Raw genomic sequence first — 23,757 nt, forward strand, 5'->3', positions numbered from 1 at the left:
GAGGTGCTGTGAGAGTTCATGGATGAATGAAGCATTATTCATAAAACAACAAACACAGTAGCCTAAATGCAAATCTATTGCCAAGAGGCCTGATGGATACAATAAGACTGTGAACTAAAAGAAAAAAAGAAAAAGAAAAAAAAAAAAGTTGTGGATAATAAGGTATTGGACCTTGTTTTAGAGTTCTTTGTAGAACCATTTACTCTAGTACCAACTGCAAATATACTGAGGAGTTGAAGTACACGCTAAAAACATTTCAGTAAGCTTCTAGGTGTATATGCAATATTTTCTAAACAAAAAATACAAGATCTCAAATATGTATTTAATTTAAATGAAAAAGACATTAAAACACGAGAGTCTTCTAAGCCTTAAGTGAAGACTGAACTGCTGCATTCAGTTCCTGCGTTGGTCACAGACAACTTCCATAGAATCATAGTATAGAATCATAGAGTTATTTAGGTTGGAAAAGACCTCTAAGATCATAAAGTCCATGATAGAATTAAAACTGTACAGGGTAGATTGTGCTTCAGTTTCCCATCAGTAATATCAAGGCAGCAACTCATCCCTTATTTTGCCCATTTAGAAAAGTCTTCAGAATCTCTAAGCAACTACAGAAGAGGAGGACAGGACTTTTCACATGAGTATTGCTCATTATCCCTGGGTCAACAGAAGATTTTAGCACTGCATTTTCATAACTGTGCATAACCACCATGTTGTTTTAATTAGACTTCATTACATGTCTCAGAAAACTCTTCCATTAATAAGTAAGAGTATAGTACACATTGGGTTGCTTTAAAGTAAACAGTTTTGATTATCCTATTAGCAAGAGGATAAGAGTCTTAAAAAAACATTACTACACTTCAAAACAGTAAAGTTTCAGATTCATTTATACTGCAGTTAGAAAATAATTGCATTGACTAATTATTTTAAATAACTTAATAATAGAATTATTTGTAATTTATAATTTTTATATATATTTATAGAATGTATGGAATTAAATAATCAGAGAATTAAATAATAATAATAGAATAATAAGATGTAGCTTTGTACATCAAGTCTGCCTTCTGAAATCTCAATCAGTTTGTTCCTTTGGGATCTACTTCAGTCTCATATCTTTAAACTTTCACTGGATAGTTGATGTCAGGTCAGCATCCCTAGAGAAAAAAATACACAGATATATAAAGCCTGAGATAGTTAAGGTAGTTATTTTCTAGATTTTGCATAACTCATTGGACTCTGAAGGGATTGTCATGACTTCCATACCCTGTAACAGAAGAATACACAAAGAAGGGGTTGAAGCATGATGGCTATCACTTGGAAACTAGATTAGAGCTTCCAAGTTAGTTTTTGAAGGTCTTAGTTTTTGAAGAATAGTCTCTCTGAATACTGCAACCACAAGAAAAGCTTTGAAGGTCATAACCCATGTGAGTACTCTTCCAAGCAGTGCTGTTAAAGAGTGCTTTGAGGTGTTTTGCATTCACCATGCATTAGCCTAGAACATCACTCAGAGGGTAGTGAGTTCTATGCACTAGCCTAATTATTCACTCAGAGGGTGAAGAGGCATTGGAACAGGTTGCCCAGAGAGGTTGTGGATACCCCATTCCTGGAGGTGTTAAAGACCAGCTTAGATGAAGCCCTGAGCAACCTGATATAGTGGGTAGCATCCCTGCCTATGACAGGGTGGGTGTCACTAGATTATCTTTGAGGTCCCTTCCAACCCGAGACGTTCTGTGATTCTATGATCACAACTACAAGTCCCAGTTCTACTTCTCATACTTCTCAGACTTCATTTCAAAATATGGCTAAACAGACTATCCTGTACCTGGCACACACACAAAAATACTCTTGGATTTAATTATCTAAGTCTGACTCTCAAGAAACATTCTGCGGATCACCAAGAACCTGCAGACTGTTGTGATTTGCCCAGAAGAACAGTACTACCATACGATGATAAAATGCTCTTTTAAAAAATAGCAGATGGTTTAACTAGGAGACCGATTTGAAAATAACAAATTGCAGACCTGGGCCCAAAAGGAATACCTTGCTCTTTGGCAACTATTAAAGTCTCCAATAAACTGCAAAAAAATCAGTATTCTTCCAAGCACTGATGTGCAAATACAGCCATTCACTGAGATCCTTCAGAAAAGCACACAGTTAGCATCAATTCTGCCTCATTTTGTATTTTAATCCTGAGATATAAATTGCTCTCAACAGGTGAACTTTTTCTCCAACATATGAGGGGAACTCAGCACGTGGCCACAGCTCTGTCTTACACACTGACATTGTGTGAAAGGATAATTGTATTCCAGGTTACAAACTTTTTTAGGACTGAGAGAGTCTCTTCTATCTAGGCTTGAAAAATGCCTATAACAAAGGGTTCTCTGTCTATTGCATCTATTCAAATTGATACAGATTTTCATTGGCCTCACAGAACTCAAGCTTCTTTGCAAATACTAGTGTAAATCTGTAAGGAATCTAAAAGGCATTGCAAAACAATGGCTTGCTATCCAAAATCTGAAATCCAATTCAGTAATGTTGAACATAAATTTCTAGAAGTGAACTTTCTCAAAGTGTCAGGTTTAAGATATGGGGCTTTGTTTCAGATGCATCCCTAAAAATAATGTTTACATCAAATCTGCTTAAAGATATTCTGAAGTGCTCCACTGACATTCGGTAAGATATACTTGCTCCCTCTCTGTATCTGTTTGTTCATCCATTTGCTTCCTCTGTCCCTCCCTTCTTCTCTCTAGTAATCATATGTGAAGTGACTCTGCCTGAAGGGCATGGGTGCTGATGCAAAAGGGAGGTTCTCCACCAAAACCATGTTCTTTTACTCTTTCTTCTTTGGCATGAAGCATATACCAATACCTATCTCATGTTGCAGCCTAAGTATACAAATGCACCAAAGTGAAACATCTTTTCTGGAGGAAAATTTCAAGAAAGGCCTAGATTGTTTCTGTTTTGCTTTTGAATGAAGAAAAAAAGACAAAGCATTTGAATTACCACATTATCTTTATTTGTAGAGCATACATTTTTTTGTCTTCAAAGCTTAGGACAGGTAAGATGAGTGTGTTTTGTTCCAGTTTAAGAATGTTTTCTATCACAAAAGCACACAGATAAATGAGACATTTCCATAAAGCAGAACTGTAAAAATCAGGATTTTTGGAGTTTTTCACAGATGTTAATGCCCAGAATGGTTGGAATTCCTGCGCTGGCACAGCTATGATAATTCAGTAGTGCTAAAAATGAAACAACAACAACAAAAAGATATTTTCAGTGACAAGATCCCTGTATCCAGAAAGGAAGAGTCAAATACACAAATTCATTCTCAGTTATGGCCCTGCTCAATGTTCCTGTTGGTCTCAGTTGATACTATATAAAACTTTTATTGTGTAACTCAAAAGGAAGAAACACCTATATGGCTTTAAATCACCTCTGTGCTCCTTTCCCATCACCTGCATAGAGCAGGTAGCATGCTGTCAAAACAGAATATTTGTGGGACCATTGTACCATTGGGATGTAAGATGGGTACAACTGCTACACAGTGGTTTCCTCTGTGACACTAGGCAAACCACTCTGGAACAGCTGTTTCAGATATTTAGACGCTTAATGATGAAAAATGGTGCTTTACTGGAATTTCCAAAGCATCCAAGAGCCTTACTCTTTCAAACTTTCTTAGAGGTTTACTCTTCTTCCCTAAAACAGGGCAATATGTTCCTGCCTCACAAATGTGCCGCATGGATTTAGGTTTAAGATAGAAAGGTGCTTATACATTGTATTGGAAGCATAATGTTCTGTTCTTGCTACTTACGTTGTTCACTCTTCACAAGCTTGTAGAGAGGCAGACCCTTGCAGAGTTGTTCAATGGGTTTACCATAGAGAACCCAATCCCTCATATTTCCAAACAGGGAATTGCCAGATTGAAACTGTACCCACACATTTTGTGGAGAATACACTTTCTTCATAGTCTAAAGAGAAAATATTAGACACCATCAGTAATGTAGCTTTGGTTTCTTGCTACTATGATGCCATGCTACTATGGCATCCATCAAGAAAAATGCCATGATCTAAAATCACTTCCCTTTGCCGCATACAAAACATTAGCTAAAGAATCTGTATGTTTTTAAATACCTTTTTTTTTTTTTTTTTCAATCTATTCAGAAACAAAGTATACTAGATATTAATTCTATCAACACAGTGAAACTGAGTTGAAGTTATAGTTAATAAATTGCTAATTGACTGCAATATAATCAAGTATTTTTCATATACATTAATCTTCCCACTCCATAAAGGCACTCTGAAAAGCAAAATGAGAAGTTTTGCTATAAATGTACTATTGTTAGTCTGTCATAAGATGAACCAGAACTCCAGTTCATCTCCAGGCAATGCTTCCAGTCACCTTCATGAAACCTTTGCCTGAGTAGGAAAATCACAATTTGGTGATAGTAAACTAATTTCTAAATTTTGTTCTGCAAAGAATAAAATAATAATAATAAAAAAATCAAATGATATAATGATGTCAAGGACAAAATATTAGCATACCAATGAAAAAAAAAAAAAACAAAACCTTGTGTGATCTCACATTGAAACCTCCTCAAATTTGTCAAAATATGCCACTTCCTCAGGCATGGGATCTTACAGTTCTAGCTATAATGATAATCTACTATATGCAAGGTGGGTCATGACTGTTTATTATTTTAAAAAGATGTTCTATATGATATTTCCTTGAAGTTCTATCTTGTTAGATCTGTTTCATCCTTGCTAACATAGTAAGAGATATTCCTAAGAACAACAACTGTTCTTGAAGGCAGAATGGAGGGATCCCATCATACCATATAACTTGTACACAGTAGTCTTTCTTGTATACAGAATAGGTTTCTCTACAAAATCACCTTTTTCTCAAAAGCCAGGCGTCCAATTTCTTGCAGCTCTGGGATGGAAGCCTCAGATATTTTCAAAATAAAGCAAGCATTTCGTGAAAACAGCCTTGTTGCAACATATCCCTGTGATTAAAAAAAATAAATAAAATAAAATAAAATAAAATATAAAATAAAATAAAATAAAATAAAATAAAATAAAATAAAATAAAATAAAATAAAATAAAATAAAATAAAATAAAATAAAATAAAATAATAAGATAAGAAAAGTAATTCATTAAAAATAGTTACCACTGGTGTTTGGTGATTCTCCCTAGCTTTTAGGGCAATCTAGAAGAAATATGAAGTGGCTACACTGACTGTCATGGTGGAATGACTCCTCATTTCCTCATTTACATTGTCACCTTTGGGGAATGGAAGCAGCCTGCTAACATTAATATCTGTCCATAAGACTTGAACGATCTTTTCCCATGGACTTTTGCTGTACTTACTAACTTTCTATACATGAGTGTATACAGCCAGCTCTTCACTCCCTTGCATTGAGGTCAATGATATTCTTCTCACTTTTGTGAATGACTACCATGTGTTTTACTACAATTCTCTTAAAAAAATCATCTTCATATGTATGAAAGAGAGATTGCGTAAGAGGAGTAGAAGTGATGGGAGTCTTCAGTGAAACAGTGTTTCAGGACAACTCATGGTGGGAATGCACTAGAATAAATTCTCTGTGTTTATTAACTTCCTTAAAGAGATTTTTAGAATCTAGTCAGATTCTTAGATTTACTTACATGACTGTAGTCAAAAATAGTATCAGAGGAGTACAAGCCAGAACGGACATGGACGTCAGCAAGGTTCTTCTCATTGCTGATAGTCATAGTTGCCGTGACATAATCATTGTTAGGTTCGTTCAGGACAAAAGTCTTTGGTAAAAAAACACAAAACCATTGTTCATCTGGTTTTCACTTTTAAAGACACAATATAAACATTTTCTCTCAAATGGACAATCATGATTGTTTTATATACATGTTAAATCCATTAACAACTCTCTAGCAATCTCAAGAGGCCCTTGTGGTGGAGACTAATTATGAGAGATTTTGAGTCAGGGTGGGTCGGGAAGGGACAGGACCATACTGCAGGCTTTTGAAAACAGCATGTGACATACCAGTCATTATACATGGCAGCAGCAATGACTCAGAGAAGACTAAAAGAGTCTTCAAATTTTATCTTGAGCTAAGGGGACATATGCTCCACAAATTTCTTGTCACTGCGCAGGTGCACAGAACTGCCTCTTTGGCTCATATGATTGTCACCTTTGGTAAAAGCTAATTTTCTCTGTGCTTGGTAATAAGCATCATTTTAGCTTCTTCTGTTCTTTCCTTCCTATTATATTCCTCCTTGCCCAGGAATTTAAAACATTTTAAACAAATACATGCAATAGAAGGCTTGTCAGTCTACTTACTTGCAATGCAGAAGTTTGAATCCAAAAGACTCCCAGCAAAATGAAAATTGCAGCCTGTAAAAGGAATGAGCATTCTCACTCAGAAGAAACAACATGCAGTGTCATACACAAATGGACAGAGTTAGACAAAAAACACTTTTTTCATGATTTGAGGGAAACATATTTTCAGTTTGAAAAATTACCCAATCCACATGATTATTAGTTTAAAGCAATTACAGTTCTTCACTATAAAATTCTTGCTATCAGGCTTTCTTTTGCCTGTAATGGTAAAAATGCAGAACAACCATGACATTTTATGCTTCTTTCAAAAGTCACACCCTTTGATAACATTACTTCTTTTTTGTCTCAAAAGTGGGAATTATTATATCATAACTAAATCTCCTGAAATCAAGTTCTGCATTCTTCACTCAAATAATGTTTCCACTGACTTCAAGGAGCTTACTGCACACACAAGAAACACAGGTTTCCTACTGAACAACCAGAAAAAAAAAAAAAAAAAAGAAAGAAAAAAAAAGAAAAAGAAAAAGAAACCACACCAACACAGAGGTCATATTAGCCCCAGTACTGTACTGATAATTTGAGCATCTTCCTTTCTATACTTCTATTTTAAAAGGAACTTTTAATAATATAAATACAATAGAAATGTATATACTCACAAATCCGTTCATTTTTCCTTCAGATTAAAAGCAAAAGCCTGCAGAAGGTAAGAATGCAGGAAAACTCCAGAGACCTTCAACTTTTATATCTTGCAGTAGGTGTGGGAAATACTTGACAGAACTGTTCTTCGTGATTAGAACAAGTCCATATCTACATGCCATGTACTTCATATCTGAAATTTTGGTCTGGCATAGATAACCAGATCTTGATATGTTAAAAGCAGTCGATACATCAGCTTTTGTGAGATTAATCACTCTCCAAATGGCTATTGTTTACTGGTTTAAACTTTACAGGAGTTTCCACTTCTTCTAGTTCCATTTTTTAATATTTAACAGGATATTGTCTAGAGTTAAATGGCATCAGGAACTCTGCTATTCATTCATACAATATGCATTTTGTCTTCTTAAATACAATCCCTAACAGCCTGATAGTCTGTAGACAAAGCCTGGAAAAAAAAAACAATCACATACATTATGCTGGATTATGTGCCAACTACTAAATAGACCACCTTTTCAGACATTTCTTCTATCTAGCATATGCATGATCTTTTCTAAGAAGTACTGCTCATTTTTGAACAGTTGCTATGATACATATCACATGCATTGAAATTAGTGACGTAGTTAGGAATAACAATTGTGCTTCACAGACAGAATCTAGTTAACTGCTAGCCTAGGAGGGAGTAACATGAAACTTCAGAAGATGTGTGGTTCACACAAGGTCACAAAACAACAGAAACAAGATGGAGATTCCTCCTTTAAAGTTACAACTGTTTTCTATATTTTATGTCAAATGTCAATGACCACATGATATTGCCATGAGGTATTCTCTCGTGAATTGGACCTTGCCTGGACTCCTCATCTCATCTGTGACTCCACATCAGCTAGAGCAGATAACCTTGATGAATCACAAACTACTTTTTACTAAAATGTCATAACTAGGGTCTATTCCTTCCAATAAAATGAGAATTCAGCCTAGAAGCCAACAAATTTCTGTAATCTGTCAGAGAATCACAGAATGGTTGAGTTGGCAGGGAACTCTGGGTACATCTAGTCCAGCCATTGCTCAAGCAGGGCCATGCAGAGCAGGTTGTCCAAGACCATGTCGAGACAGTTTTTGCACATCTCCAAGGAGTAGACTCCACAACCTTTCTAGGCAACCTGTTCCTCTGCTCCATTACCCACACACTACAGAAGTGCTTCCTGATGCTCTGATGGAACCTCCTGTGCTCCAGTTTATGTCCTTTTGTCCTGGCACTGGGCACCACTAGCAGGATCTTGTCTCTGTCTTCTTTGCACCCCTCCTTCAGGTATTTATATATTTTGATGAGATGACCATTTAGCCTTCTCTTTTCTAGGCTACAGTCCCGGCTCTCTCAGCCTTTCCTCATAGGAGAGGTACATTGGTCCCTTCATCATTTTTGTGGCCCTACATTGCACTCTTTCCAGGATGTCCAGGTCTCTCTTCTACTGGGGGCCCAGGACTGGACGCAGTACTACAGGTATGGCCTCACCAGGGCTGAGTAGGGGGAAGAACCACACCTTTTAACTTGTTGGCCTGTTGGCCACACTTTACCTAATGGAGCCAGGAATACTCAGCCTTCTTAGGGGCAAGGGCATGCTGCTGGCTCATGTTGAACTTGGTTTCCATCAGGACCCCCAGGTCCTTTTTAGCAGTGATGCTTTCCAGCTGGGCACTCCCTGCGTGTCCTGGTGCCTGTGGTTGTTCCTCCCCAGAGGCAGTATGTTGCACTTCCCCTTGGTCAACTTTGTGAGGTTCTTGTGAGGCCATTTCTCCAGCCTGTCCAGGTCCCTCTGGATGGCAGCATGACCCTCTGGTGAATCCATCACTCCTCCCAGTTTTGTGTCATCTGTGAACTTACTAAGGATGCACTATACCCCATCATCCAGATAATTAGTGATGATTTTAAACATTCATCAGTCATCAGGAATAAAAAATAAATAAAAAGAAAAGAAGAAAAAAAAGAATGAGGTTGTACAGAAATTATCTCTGCAAACATGTCTCAGTATAAAAAGGAAATTGCATACATTTGCTTTATAACACACAACTCTATGTGGAAAATTTTATCTCAAGTGTGACAAAGCTGTGCTGCTAAGCAATATATCAGAACGTATATATAAATAGATATGAAATTGTGACAAGCATGGTTAGATTAGATTAAATTAGATTAGATTGATGTTATCCTGTTGAAAGCTGGCCCTGCCCCTTCTCAAATGATTCTTTGTTTGTAGGATTGCAACCTTTCACAGACGGGTTCAGGCACAAGCTAAAATTAAAAGCTTTAAAACTTCTACTTTATATTCATTTAGAATGTCAATTAGTCAAATAAGCCCAAAGATAAAAGATTAGTTTCTAAAAAGCATTTTACTAATTAACCTTATTGCAAGAGAGAAAATAGTTCTAGTTGTCTCATGTCTGTAACTCAGGAAAAGCCTCGATATACCTCCAATAGCAAAGACCTGCTTTTTAGAGACTTTTCCCCACACTGAAAATTAATATGTCTCTCAGTAATATAAATGAAATCATCATGCATTCATTTGGAATAAAAAATATCCATGACCATGCCACAGTCCTCTAAGTGTCCTTATATATTAAGTAACTGAATTAATGAGCTGCATAAGAAGAGCTATAAATCGCTCTAATTTTCACGTACACAACCATCACTTTTGCCTGTCCTCAGTCAGAGCAAGGTTTGGGTTAGGAAGTAGCCCTCCTCCATGACACCCAAATTTCACAATGATACCCACTCTCTCAAGGCAGTCTGATTCCTTTGGACACTTTTGATCTAAGTGAAGACTCTCAAAGTTCTCCCCTCATAAAGTGACTTACACTTGCATACTGTTCATATCAGTACAGAGAAGCTTGGAGGAAATGGAAACTTAGTAACGTTCAGAACAAGCAATATATTGTTACAACACAGCAACGCATATTGTCAAAGGAAACTTGATTTCTCTGGTATTTTCATAAAGCCATGTATTTTCAAATGCATTCTAATTTAAACCAGTAAAACATGATTAAGTTACAGAATTACTCTTAATCTATGCAAGCAAAAAATTTGACCCATTATTTGGCACCATCATCCACTAAAAAACATTTAAACAAAAGACCCTTGGAAACTGTATGAAAAGAATACTTCTATAATTACAGTTCATGTCTGATTACCAAACCGGAATTTCAACATGAAAGGGAGATGGATTTAATCAAGGTAATGTGGGAATAATACTATCAAAACAAGCCCTCTTGGTGACTAATTTTTTTTTCATGTGCTTTTGATAAATATTTGCTTTATCAGGGAGTGAGCAGGTAGTGGGAGAAAAGTAAAGAATGAAGCAACACCTCAAAAAGCAACAAAATTCTGTATGCTTATGTTTGCATTCAGCTGGGCATGTCACACACTGGATCAAGATGGGGTGACAGAGTCTAGAAAAATCTATGTGCATGAACAGGTCAAGCAGAATTTGTTGCATTCAGTAATTAAAAAACAAACTTCTAGAATCTAGTAAAAATGCACTCTCTCTGCCCCTTTTCCTGGCTTCTAAAATTGTAGGTAGTTTTGTAATCTATTCTACATGTCAAATGCTCTAGCTATGTATGTTTCCCATACAACTACTTAAGTAATCAAAAGTTAATGGAAGATTTGGAGATTCACACTTCCAAATGTGACACATTATTATAATGGCCAAATTGGCTGTGGCTGTTAGAACAAATGGACCAAACTGTTTTCCAACTCATTACTAACAATACCACAGGGACTACCATTATAGAGTTTGGTTTCTCACTGTCTTTCTCAAGAACCAGTTGATTAATTAAATTTCCAGAGACCTGGAGAGGATTTTGTGACATTCATAACAAACTTTCTTGTGTATTTGGATCTTTGAGGCTAACGACATACCTGTCTCCATACAGCATCCACAAACCAGACTGATTAGAAGAAAGAAATTGTTTTGCTTAGTAATTTAATACTTCCATTCACCATATTCTACACCTGGTGCAAATGGCAAAGTGGTAACAAAATGAAGAAGGAAAACATTTCTTCCACTCACCTGCAGTGCTGTAGTCCAAGCAAGACAGTGGGATGAATTGGGGCCCTTTACTGGTATAAATGAGAATTGGACCTCACCTTCTTAGTTAAAGTGATATTCCCTGGCCTTGTCAATAACAGTTGCAGCAAAGATCTTCAGCAATTGACAGCAGTGGAGAATTTCGTTCGGAGATACAAGTTTGTGAGAGAGTCTCCATCATGTCATTCTGGAAATGAAAAGGAAATGTAAGGGTGCAAACCCATCCTGAAATACTGTAAATTGCAGGATTGATACACAGAGAAAATGATAGAGCTACTACTAAATAAGAACTGCTTTTTGAGTACTTAAATCAGTACCTCTTAAAGTGCTTCTTCTGTAACAAGCACAGGTAAGAAACAAATCCAAATTACCTAAGGTTATGTATGTACCTCTGTATATTATACAACAATGGAAACCATTCTTGGGCAACAATACATCTAAATGGGTTAATTAAAATATTAAATATTTGCAAGGTTTCTGCAGCAAACAGGGCAAATAAACTCTTTCTGGTGCATGACTGTACATAATTATGAAATTCAGATGAACTTTAAAAAATATACTTTCTAAATAATAATTAATATAAAATGTCCGTTGTTACTGCTTCTCCCTTACTTATTTTCTTCTAATCTCTAGTTTATAGCCCCTTTCTAGAATTAGTCTTTAAAGGCTAATTACAGATTAAATTACAGATTAAATCTGTAATCACATAGTACTTTTGTGAAGAGGTTCTGTGAAAATACAGAGACCAGGCCTCAAGACTGGAAAACAGATCCTAAAAGACAGGACAGTGCAGAAAAGATTCAGAAAGGAAAGAAAACAAAAGGACTCAATAATTTCTATTACATAGATCCAACCTCATCATTTCAGGGGACATGAATTAAAATATTTTAGACCAATAGAGGTGGTAATCTTGCTATTTTAAAAATGTTATAAACTATGAATTAAAAAATTAGGCCGAGTTCTTTGTTACACAGGCACAAAATTTCACTATGAATTTTATTAGGTATCCATTTTCTGGTCCTGAATTTTTTTCGTTTTTGAAGTCATTATTAAATGCTTTGAACTTGCCATTACAAGTTTTCTTTCATCTTCCTGTATGTAATGAATTCAATTAGGCTAATATCAAGCCTACCCTTATCACAGCACTTCCACAGGAAACCCGTCATAATTCTGTGAACAAAGGGCACTTGCCAAGAAGGTAAACCCATTTTACTTTGGGATATTACTGTATAAGAAGTAAGAGTACACATCAATTACCAGCAGAAACTGCCTTGCCTACCATCAAAATGAAGTTCACTGTAAGTACATATATCACTTTCTCATAAAACTACTACTGCAGAGTTTTTAAACTATTTTGAGTCTTTCTTGGCAACTATTGAACTATCACTGATTTATGTAGGGTTTACAGAATAAAAAAGGCCAATTGGATTGCGACTTCATGGGTGAAATTTCAGTTTTGGCAGTGATTTCACTCCATAAGCTTACTCAAACATGAGAGAGGAAAGTGCTCTGTTACAAGGGTGAGAGGCACATATAAAATCTAGAAAAGGCAATATTTTCTCATTCATAACTCTTAGATGCAATTCAATAGTCTTACCAAGTTGTATGAAGTTATGGCACACCTGCCTGTTGAGAGCATAAAGAGAGGAAGCATGAGTTTTGAGACACTCCAAGTGCATGAGCACGAAGCATAGAGGTATTTACAGCAGTCTGAAACTGTTGCAGGAGATATTCCAAAACATTACTGCTAAATACTGAGTCACACTTGGATATCACCAGTAAAAAAATTCTCCTTTGAAGTCTATGAAATTTGTGACCAATTCAGTTATTGGAGGGATTGTCTCCAAGAGAACAATTGTTCACAAAAATTATTATTACAAAAGAATTTACTATTAAATCTTACATAAAAATATACTGGCAGTAGTTTTGACCCTAGAGAAATCTGAGCAACAACAAGCATGTGAGTCACTGAAACTATAGTTTTACAAAGGGGTAGCAATGTGTAGTATTACTTTTTTTTTTTTTTTTTTTTTTTTTTTTTTTTTTTTTTTTACAGAGAAGATTGTGCCTACCCTTACATTATTAGCTCTGTACTTAGAGGCACAAGATTTATGGTATGTTCCAAGGACAGAGCTGTACTTCACAATAGATGTGCACGTATGCTGCATGGATTTGCTCCATGTCTGAAACTAAAATGCTCAGAGTGAAAAGTTCATTTTTACAATGAAATACTTCAGTCCATCTTTTTCCAAGGAGTGTACTGAACTGGGGCTAGACATTTTAAAAATCACTAAGTTTAAATTATATTTTTACCTGCACAGCATATACTGCTAAGAGTAAGAGTAATATATATATGAATTGATTACCTGACTTATGGTCATTTTAACAAAAAAATTCTTCTGCATATTTATATACTGACCAGATTCAGAATAGAGCTGATCATGTACATAAAGTTAAACAGGAAGGCAAACTTATTTGAGACACCAAATAACTTGATGCAAGATGAGCAGTTGCAATGTTAAAATGTTGTGAATTCCAATTATTCCTTTCAGATTGTGATTGCTTTTCTTGGAGTTCTCCTGGCTCCAGTTCCTGCCTATAAGGTAAGTATAGTGCTAGATGCAAGTATACACTACTGTCATAAGAACCAGTGGTCTTTAATTGTAACATCTGTAAAATATAATTCTGAAAACGAAGCTGTATACAAAATCTGACACTTAGCTTGAAACTGCATTTTTTATACTAAAGAAAATATATAAGTGGTGATATATCAGGCAAAAAATGTCAGTTTCTAGATATGAAATCAGCAACAAATTCTGTCTTGAGATTAGCATAAATACTGTAAAGTATTTATGAAAGTAATTGTGTGGGGAGAGACCAATGGTAGCATGAAGGATCTGATCACAAAATACAATGAAATACTATAAATTATTCTCTGCCTGCAAATTCCTCCTGGGAAAAGAACAGTAAGGACAATTCATACCTTCCTAGACATTTTTCTTCCAAGTTGAACTCTGAATATTCATTTTCATTTTTAATTTTAAAGAAAACCATCCAGTGTTTAAAAGTAAATGTAAACTTTTCCACCTGGTCTAGTAGGCATTCTGTACAGGGTGGCAGGGAGGAAGGAATGGAGCAGTAATGTTATTAAAGCTTGTCTGTCTTCACAAGGTAGATGCCATCAGATATATATGAAAAACAAGGCTTGATAAAGCCTGAATGTAAAGTTTGACACAAAAGTACTGATGGCTTCCCAGCCTCCCCCCTGAGGCTGGAATTTATCTCCCTTTTACTCTGGTCTCCAAGAGCAATTATTTTCCAAAGCATGGTTTCACACAGAATCTCCAAACCTAAATCTTTACCTTCTTTAATCTTGTTCAAAAATCAGAACAGTGAGGAAAACATTAAAAGGTACCATGGTGAATATTCACACTCTCCTTTGGATGACACTGTAGTCGACACCGGCTCAAATAAGCACTCTGAGATCTGGAAAACTGTCTGGGACACCAAGACTGTAAGTGGCTGCCACCATGGCTCAAACAGCTTTTTCTCTTCTTCTGTGAAGATTATGGTGAAATTTGGCACTGGGTAGAAACTGGTGTTACTTGATCTTCTCTTCTTGATTAAAATGTAAGATATGTAATAATAGCCAGAGAAAATCCGAGAAGACAATCAACCGAGTAATCAAGTTGTACAACTTGATTCCATGAATTCATAAAGATCATACAAAGCTGCTTTTTCTCAAGCAGCTGAGAAACCTGAGTTAGTACTTAGATTAGCACTGGAAAAGAATCAAATGTTTTTCAAAAACACCTAAGCTTCGACTGTGAGATTTTAGAAGAGATGCTTTAAAAATGCTCTCACTTAACCATTTTATAAATTCTGTTGCACTGTATGTTGCACTGATTTTCAACAGTGAATTCCTTCACCTGGCCTAAGCAGGATCATACACATAGCATTAGTGGTGAAGGCAATTTATTTTACCTTTTATCAAAGCCCATTGTTAGTCTCCATGACACATTTACCTAAACAATATATTTGAAAAACATTATTTTCCTTCCTATGATTATTTGTATGTTCCCTTCCTATGATTATGTGTATGTTGTAAAGCCTTTTATTTCTTCTTTTTGTTTGTTTACTTAGTTCAGTGCTTCTCTCTAGCAGTCCACTTCTCTTTCACTGTATATTTCACTGTGTATATACTGTATATATATATATATACTGCAACAAGATAGAAGTTTTTGTTACTGTTTTTTTTTTGTTTGTTTATTTTAATAGGGCTACATTGCAACCAAGGTATTTTCAAAAAAGACCTGCATCATTAGTAAAGCTGACACAGGAGTCTTGCCTGTTAATAGACGATTTTCTGCATCACCTCACGGAGACGAGGTAGGCTGGTGAATGAAAGTGCTGAGAAAGCTAATTAACTGCCTGTGAAAAGCATTTGTTCTATACCCACAAAAGGGAGAAAAAGATCATAAACTGGAGTTTCTCAGCAGGACTGAGTCACTCTAGAAGTTTAGTCTCTAGTTTTCTCAAAAGCTGCATTGCACTTGAATAATCTCTTCTCCATTATGAAAGTGTGGATTTGATACATTTTTATTTTTTTTTATTCCTAAATGATGTATTCTGGGTTTGTTTATTTAACACTTAGGAGTCCAGACCTCAGCACCTTCCACCCAGAGAGAATCGATACATTATCTCAAAAAATAGACTCCATAACTTGCGCCCATATGGACAACGCATTCAAAATCTGTGCCAAGGAACTCCCTCTTACTTTGCTTACCCAACCCCTGGTAAGTATACTAGTGTTTTGTATACCAAAATAAACACTAATAAGATTACAAATAAGGATTAAATAAAGGTTTAAGTGAAAACGAATAAGCTAATTATTGAAATCCTGCGTTCTTCTGTTAGTTTTTATAAATCAGTGAGTGTGTAGTCAAGGGAAGAAAACCAGGTCTGCCACTCTCCTGCATACAAATGCATGATCATGCTACTTCAAGAAGGCTCTAGCTGTGGAAGAGAGTCTGATTTTTTTCAGGCAACTTCATGCATATATGTATACTGCATGCATATATATACACTGAATGCATATACATGTATATGTATATACGTCATGAATATGTAATATACTGATGCTCTAGGTACAGGCCACAGTACAATTTTGAGACTCAAAATCCAATTTGCAGATTAGACTTTTGTCTAGGAAGATTGCACTAACAATTGCTTGTACTATACATTCAGAAAAAGCACTTAGATTGTTAATTTGAGATTTTGGTAAATTCGACATTTTCTGGGGGAAGAACACGATGTTAGAAAAAAATCGCCTATGTTGTTCTATTTTCTCACTCCAAATCTAATCAGCCTTTTTCTTTACTTTTAGGCTCAAACTTTTTAAGGCAAGACGTCCCATGTTTGAAAACTCACATGAAAAAAGTGACATTTATTTACTGTGGTTTATAGATCTTTTCCTGGTTAAATTTGGAAGAAGAAATTAGAGCTGTGTACCCATGAAGATACTTTTTCTTTCTTTCTTTCTTTCTTTCTTTCTTTCTTTCTTTCTTTCTTTCTTTCTTTCTTTCTTTCTTTCTTTCTTTCTTTCTTTCTTTCTTTCTTTCTTTCTTTCTTTCTTTCTTTTTTTTTTTTTTTCCTTCTTTCCATGGTAATCTTATCTTGATCATATTTTCAATCATTTATCTGCCTTCTTTTCTGCTCTCTGTGAAGCTTAGTGTCTCTCAGTAAAATTCATCATTAACCTACACTGGTCTGTGCTGTGTTTTTACTGATCCTTTTAAAAAGTAGAAGTAACCCCAAAGAAAAGTTCCTAAACTACCATTCCTGAAAAATCCCATTTTTGGCTTTTAAATCAGATCCTGTAGTATTTCCCAATTAGATTTCACATTACCATAAGGAATTTTTCAGCATTGCTAAAAGCAAATTGTGTTACCTACTGCATAACTATATTTGAAAGAATTAAATACAGTGGTATGAAAACAAGCATATTTCTGAGTTATTTTAATCTATCTTAATGCTACAATACTACATTCTACAGTGTTTTATAAGGAAAAAATTATAAGCATTGCAGTGAATTATAGCCAATTGAAAATAGTCACACTATTGCTCTGATAAGCACAGAAATCAAGCTTTCAATAACAGTATTATTGTGCGTTGCTGAAATGCAGTCTGTAATTGAATAGAGGTGTTATTTAACAATGTTTCACAAATATTTAACACAGGAAATAAAAGAACGTACCCTAACCAAATAAAAGCACAGTTGGAAATTTTAGAATAGAATTGTCATTAGGCCAAAATTAAGGCAGAATGGCTGGGACTCATTTATAATGCTGGTCTGAAAGGATGAATTCAGTAACAAGGGTTGGCTGGACGATATCAGATCTTCACCTTTCTTCCTTGCTCAGATGCCCTTTCCCCGGACTTTGAGACAAGTTAACATGTGAGACACCTTATCATTCATGAAAATCAAGGGTTACTTTACAGAATCACAGAAGCACAGAATGTCTGAGGTTGGAAGGGACCTCTGAAGATCAACTAGTCCAGCCTCTTGCTGAGCAGGATCACCTAGAGGACATTGCACAGGATGGCATCCAGGCAGGTTTTGAATGTCTCCAGAGAAGGAGACTCCATAACCTCTCTGGGCAACATGTCCCAGTGCTCTGTCACCCTCCTAGTAAAGAAGTGCCCCCTCATACTCAGCCGGAACCTCCTGTGCTTCAGTTTGTGCCTCTCATCCTCTCGCTAAGCACAACTGAAAAGAGACCAACTGGTTCTATTCTCTTGACATCCTCCCCTCAGTTATTTATATACATTGATGAGGTCTCCCCTTAGTCTTCTCTTTTCCAGGTTAAACATGCCCACTTCTCTCAGCCTGTCCTCGTATGACAGGTGCCCCAGTCCTCTAATCATTTTAGTAGCCCTCCTCTGGACTCACTCCAGCAGCTCCATGTCCCTCTTGTACTGGGGAGCCCAGAACTGGACACAGTATTCTCCAGCAGGTCACTTCCCTAGCCTGTACTGATGCTTGGGGTTATTCCTTCTTGCGTGCAGGACCCTGCACTTGCCTTAGCTGAACTTGGCCCAACCCTCCAGTTTGTTGAGGTCCCTCTGAATGGCAGCACAGCCCCTCTTGGGGAATCAGCCCCTCCTCTGGGTCAAGGATGCAGCAGCCTGTCCTGTTCAAATGTTTGTTAGCTCTTTACTAGTTAACTGAAATTAAAACCAAATCTTGACTGCCTGCACCCAAAAATATTTTAGCACCTCCAAAGAAAAGTAACCATATGGCTGCAATATTTAAACAAAGCTTCTGTCCGACTTGCCTGGTGCTTTTGGAGAGAATTCCTTACTCATTTCCAGCTTTATCCTGCATTTTCCCTGAGATAAAGCAGGCACAGCACTCATACTTACCTGATAGCTTGTCACTGGGAAATATCTCTCCAGGGACCTTCTAGCCCCTGAAGACTATGAGCCAGCCCCTGTGGCAGATGATGATTCTGAGTCCCATGAGGCAGCAGAGGTCAGAGTGGACATGCAGAGAACAGCAACCATACGAGGTCCTTGCTCAAGCCAGAGCCTCAATAGCCTTCTCCCTCCATAAAAGAAAAATTGCCTCCAGTTTACATGCACAAAACATTGGGAGCAAGGTCCAGCTTCTGGATATGCTAATTTAACTTCATGCACATAGTTTCCAGTTATTATATTATTACACATTGCAATGCCTTTGTCCAAGGAAACTGGCCTGAGAAACTTCAGTTAACACTGTGTACTACAGTATCATTTCACAAACTTTGTAGATGAAAGAGAACTGTTACTGAAGCAATTAAATATTTTTTTTTTCCAGACCTTAGGAATTTAATTTCAGTATTACATTCTGACATGTTTCTTGCTCTAATTAGGATGTCATTACATTTCACAATGTACATTAGTCAAGTTTAAATTGATCCATGTTTAAATTGTGAGTGCCAAAATAATAATAACAACAACAACAACAACAACAACAACAACAACAACAACAACAACACATTAAAAGGTCTGTGTAAATACAGAGATATATAGCAACTATTAACAGTGCAGAAAATTGGAGTTGCTTGCAAGAAGAAATCCTGCCTAAGAAGGAACAGGCCTGAACTTTATTGGCAAACACACTTTCCATGATAAACAGTTTAGATTCTTTAAGGGCAAGCCATCAGTATGCCACATCAGCATTATAAAGCAGAGGGTTTTAGCTTGTAGCTCTATTTTCCCCTTATGCCACAGCAGGCAGAGTATGAAGATTCAATTGAATTTACATTTAAAAAAAAAAAAAAACACCTGAAAAAATGTATTGACAGAAAAAAAATCAAAATCATGATCTGAGTTTAATTAAAAGGCCATAAAATAATCTAATAAATGAACTTCAATAAAATTCAAGGTACCAAGAAAACCTGATGTGTGAGAGCTTTATTATTACAAAAAGAAAAGAAAAGAAAAAAAAAAAAAAAAAAAAGATAATATTCACAACTGACACACTCAACAAAGCAGCATAATAACACCAGGCTTCAGGGAAAACCAAACCAAACCAAATCAAACCAAACCAAACAACAAAACCTCCACAAACACAAAAAAATATGGGATCCAAGCATGTGCCTGGGCTACTCCCACCTCAGGCTGCTGAAGTGCGTGAGCTGCTGCCCTTGCTGCTAACTCAGGAGGTTTTTTTCTGCCATTTTTCGTGGTCCTTAATCCCATCCCTGTCATGCACCCACTCGCCCCTCAGAGCCCCGCCCTCCACACGCACGCACCCCAGGAACCACTTCAGGACAGCTCTTCTGCCCTCTGCCTCCCTTTTCTGCATCTTGACAAATACAACCTTTTTCATTCCTCCAGCAGAGGTTTCATTCCTGTCAAGCAGCGTGAGAAGGCAGTTTCCTTCACACTGCTTGTGAGGATCTTTCCCTCCCCATTGGCACCACAGGCAAGTAACAAGTAGTGTGGTCTGCCCTCACAGTCATAGAATCATAGAATCATAGAATATCCTGAGTTGGAAGGGACCCTTAAGGATCATCAAGTCCAACTCTTGACACCGCACAGGTCTACCCAAAAGTTCAGACCATGTGCCTAAGTTCACAGTCCAATCTCTTCTTAAATTCAGACAGGCTCGGTGCAGTGACCACTTCCCTGGGGAGCCTGTTCCAGTGTGCAACCACCCTCTCTGTGAAGAACCCCCTCCTGACGTCCAGCCTAAATTTCCCCTGCCTCAGCTTAACCCCGTTCCCGCAGGTCCTGTCACTAGTGTTAATGGAGAAAAGGTCTCCTGCCTCTCGACACCCCCTTACGAGGAAGTTGTACACTGTGATGAGGTCTCCCCTCAGCCTCCTCTTCTCCAGGCTGAACAGGCCCAGTGACCTCAGCTGTTCCTCGTACGTCTTCCCCTCAAGGCCTTTCACCATCTTCGTAGCCCTCCTCTGGACACTTTCCAACAGTTTCATGTCCTTTTTATACTGTGGTGCCCAGAACTGCACACAGTACTCGAGGTGAGGCCGCACCAGTGCAGAGTAGAGCGGGACAATCACCTCCCTTGACCTACTAGCGATGCCGTGCTTGATGCACCCCAGGACACGATTGGCCCTCCTGGCTGCCAGGGCACATTGCTGGCTCATATTCAACTTGCTGTCTACCACTACCCCCAGATCCCTCTCTTCTAGGCTGCTCTCCAGCGTCTCGTCGCCCAGTCTGTACGTGCAGCCAGGGTTTCCCCGTCCCAGGTGCAGGACCCGGCACTTGCTCTTATTGAACTTCATGCGGTTGGTGATTGCCCAGCTCTCCAACCTGTCCAGATCCCTCTGTAAGGCCTTTACGCCCTCATTTGAGTCCACAACTCCTCCAAGTTTGGTGTCATCAGCAAACTTGCTCAAAATACCCTCTATTCCTACATCCAGATCGTTTATAAAAATATTGAAAAGTACCGGCCCTAAAATGGAGCCTTGAGGGACCCCACTGGTGACCGCCCGCCAGCCTGACACAGCCCCATTTACCATAACCCTTTGGGCCCTGCCCGTTAGCCAATTGCTCACCCATCGTATGATGTTTTTATTTAGCTGTATGGTGGACATTTTGTCCAGTAGGATCCTATGGGAAACCATGTCAAAAGCCTTGCTGAAGTCCAAAAAAATGACATCAGCTGGTTTCCCTTGGTCCACCATACGGGTGATCTTATCATAAAAGGAAATCAGGTTAGTTAGGCAGGACCTACCCTTCACAAACCCATGCTGGCTGGGACCAATGACTGCTTTGTCCCCCAGGTGCGCCTCAATAAGTCCGAGAACCAACTTCTCCATGATTTTACCAGGCACTGACGTGAGACTGACAGGCCTGTAATTGCTAGGGTCTTCTTTCTGACCCTTCTTGAAAATTGGCACAACATTTGCCAGCTTCCAGTCTACCGGGACCTCTCCAAATTCCCAGGATAGTTGAAAAATAATTGAGAGAGGTTCCGCGATGACGTCCGCCAGCTCTTTCAGCACCCGGGGATGAATCCCATCCGGACCCATGAGAAACCTACATTTTCTGCCCAAATCCATACAAGCACTGTTGCTTGTACAGAATCAAGAATGTAACCACTATTTTGCAAAATAGTATGCATCAAAAATCTCCCCTAAGATTTGCAGTCTTGACTCAGTTAAACCAGAATTTGATCTAATATTGCACTTGTATCACAGGTTAGAAGTGATGGAGAGAGAGAAAAATCCCTTATTTTTTTGAAAGATGTGCTGAATTGGGGTTGGAAAATAATATTGGAATCTTTACAGTGGTTCTCTATTATAGACTCAGAATGCACTGATTGCATCCAAATCTAACAGAGCAAGTTGAGACCAAAAACAATTATTCAAAAACCATCCTAAGTGAATCATCCATTCATACAAGAAACGTTTACTTCACCACAGAAGATAAGCTGGGGGAAAGTGAAAAAAGTTATTGCTGCTACCTAGAATAACAAAGAGACACCTGTAGACTCATACGTTGCTGAAATGTCCTATTTATCATGAAACAATTTTCAGTGGCAATGTTGCATTTGAGCCATATATTTTGGTGAACCCTGTGATTATTTGGTAAAGTACAGTATGTTTTAGATGGTGCAAAGCCTCCAACTTATTTGTATTTTGTCTAATGTAAAGTTTTTTTTTTTTTTTCAAACCTTAGGTTATCTCTGGTCCCCAGTTTGATGTAGATTTTCAAAATTATATAGTAAATATGTCAGAAAGTTATCATAAAACACATTTCCTTTTTCACTGCAAATGGATTCTTATCTGATAATTTTGTCAGACTGGCAGGCCAGAATTTGCAGAAGCACAACCCCTATATTTATGAAATAGTTATAGCAGGAAATAATGTCCAATGACATACAAACTTGGATACAAATTACTAGATAATTTTATTTCAATACTTAGTCATTCCACGCCTAATTTTGAGGACTAGCGTATATAAGGTGGATGGTTCACCTCAGTCATTCCATCTGCACTTGCATCAGCTCTGCAGTCAAAATGAAATTCACTGTGAGTATACATGCTATTTTCTTATAGACTAAAACTCTGATTTATAGCTATTGCCTTTATACCTCTTAAATGCCTGTGTCTATTTATACCAGAAAGTAACTCTCTGGGGAAATTTCACTCCTCAAGAAGTTGCAGTTTAGACCATATTAACCTGAATAGATGAAGGGATAAGGATTTTTGTAAAGGTTTAGTTATGCGCTATTCAACCTATGCTAACCTTAGTGTGGCGTCCATTTTTGTCTATGGCCTTTTTGCAAATCTGGAGCAACACACTATGGATCGAACCATTTTCTTGTGATGCCTATGCAGAGGAAATTTAAACTCTCTCTCCTCACTCGTAAAATATCTGTATATTATTATGTAGATCTCTGTAGCAACTTCAGATTCAACTCTTAAAAATGTAGACTACTAACATGTACTTACTTTACGTTATTCTGGGGTAAAGCAAGAATGACCCACTTTAGGTGACTATTGTAAATTCAGTAAGAAAGCAAAAAATATTCAAGGAGTACACTTCTACATCATTTTAAGAAAAAAACACTAAGATTCTAATGACAAGATCCATCAGCCAGACCTGCAGCTACATTTTTATGTTTTCAATGTTATTTTCAGATTGTGGCTACAGTCCTTCTTGGACTCTTGCTGACTCCAGCTTTTGCTCAATACGTGAGTATAGTTTTACGTACTACTGAGCATACTACTGAGTATAATTTTATATTGGTGCTCTGTTTCTACATTCCCTGCTTCTTGAACATCCCCCTGCCTTTAGGGGAAAGGAATCTAAGATTTTTTTCACGCATAAAACTCTGAAACCACAGATGACAGTTGTAAAATACAGAAATTATTCACTGAATCTATTAAAAGATTCTTAGAGCTATTAAAGAATGCCTTACTCTTCTGTCATTTTGACAATATGGTGGTTGCTAAAGGCATGACTTATGGGCCAGCATTTGTTATATTATAGCACTGCTTTTCTAAAGCTTTGAGGAGATAACTGACTACCACTTGAAAGTCTAAAAATGTTAATTTTGTCTTCTAGTTTCAGAATGTGAAATCAGTCAAGAGACAACCCATCTACAGGAGAATCAGTGTTGGCACTGGCTACCAAATTCTGACCATCGATAGTGAGACCCTTG

The 23,757-nt window shown here is 37.4% G+C and overlaps 1 protein-coding gene across 1 annotated transcript; it reads right to left on the reverse strand.

Annotated features, from left to right (window-relative positions):
- Nucleotides 1–3,153: 3,153 nt before the first annotated feature.
- GKN2 (gastrokine 2) lies at nt 3,154–7,004 on the reverse strand (the record flags this gene model as incomplete). The annotated part of the gene is made up of 6 exons (XM_084302333.1): nt 3,154–3,239; nt 3,812–3,968; nt 4,893–5,003; nt 5,666–5,797; nt 6,337–6,390; nt 6,993–7,004. The coding sequence occupies 6 exons, from the start codon at nt 7,002–7,004 to the stop codon at nt 3,154–3,156; spliced, it is 552 nt and encodes a 183-aa protein (XP_084158459.1).
- Nucleotides 7,005–23,757: the final 16,753 nt, after the last annotated feature.

The sequence above is a fragment of the Netta rufina genome, assembly GCF_964035555.1.
Source record: "Netta rufina genome assembly, chromosome: 27".
Taxonomy (NCBI): domain Eukaryota; kingdom Metazoa; phylum Chordata; class Aves; order Anseriformes; family Anatidae; genus Netta; species Netta rufina.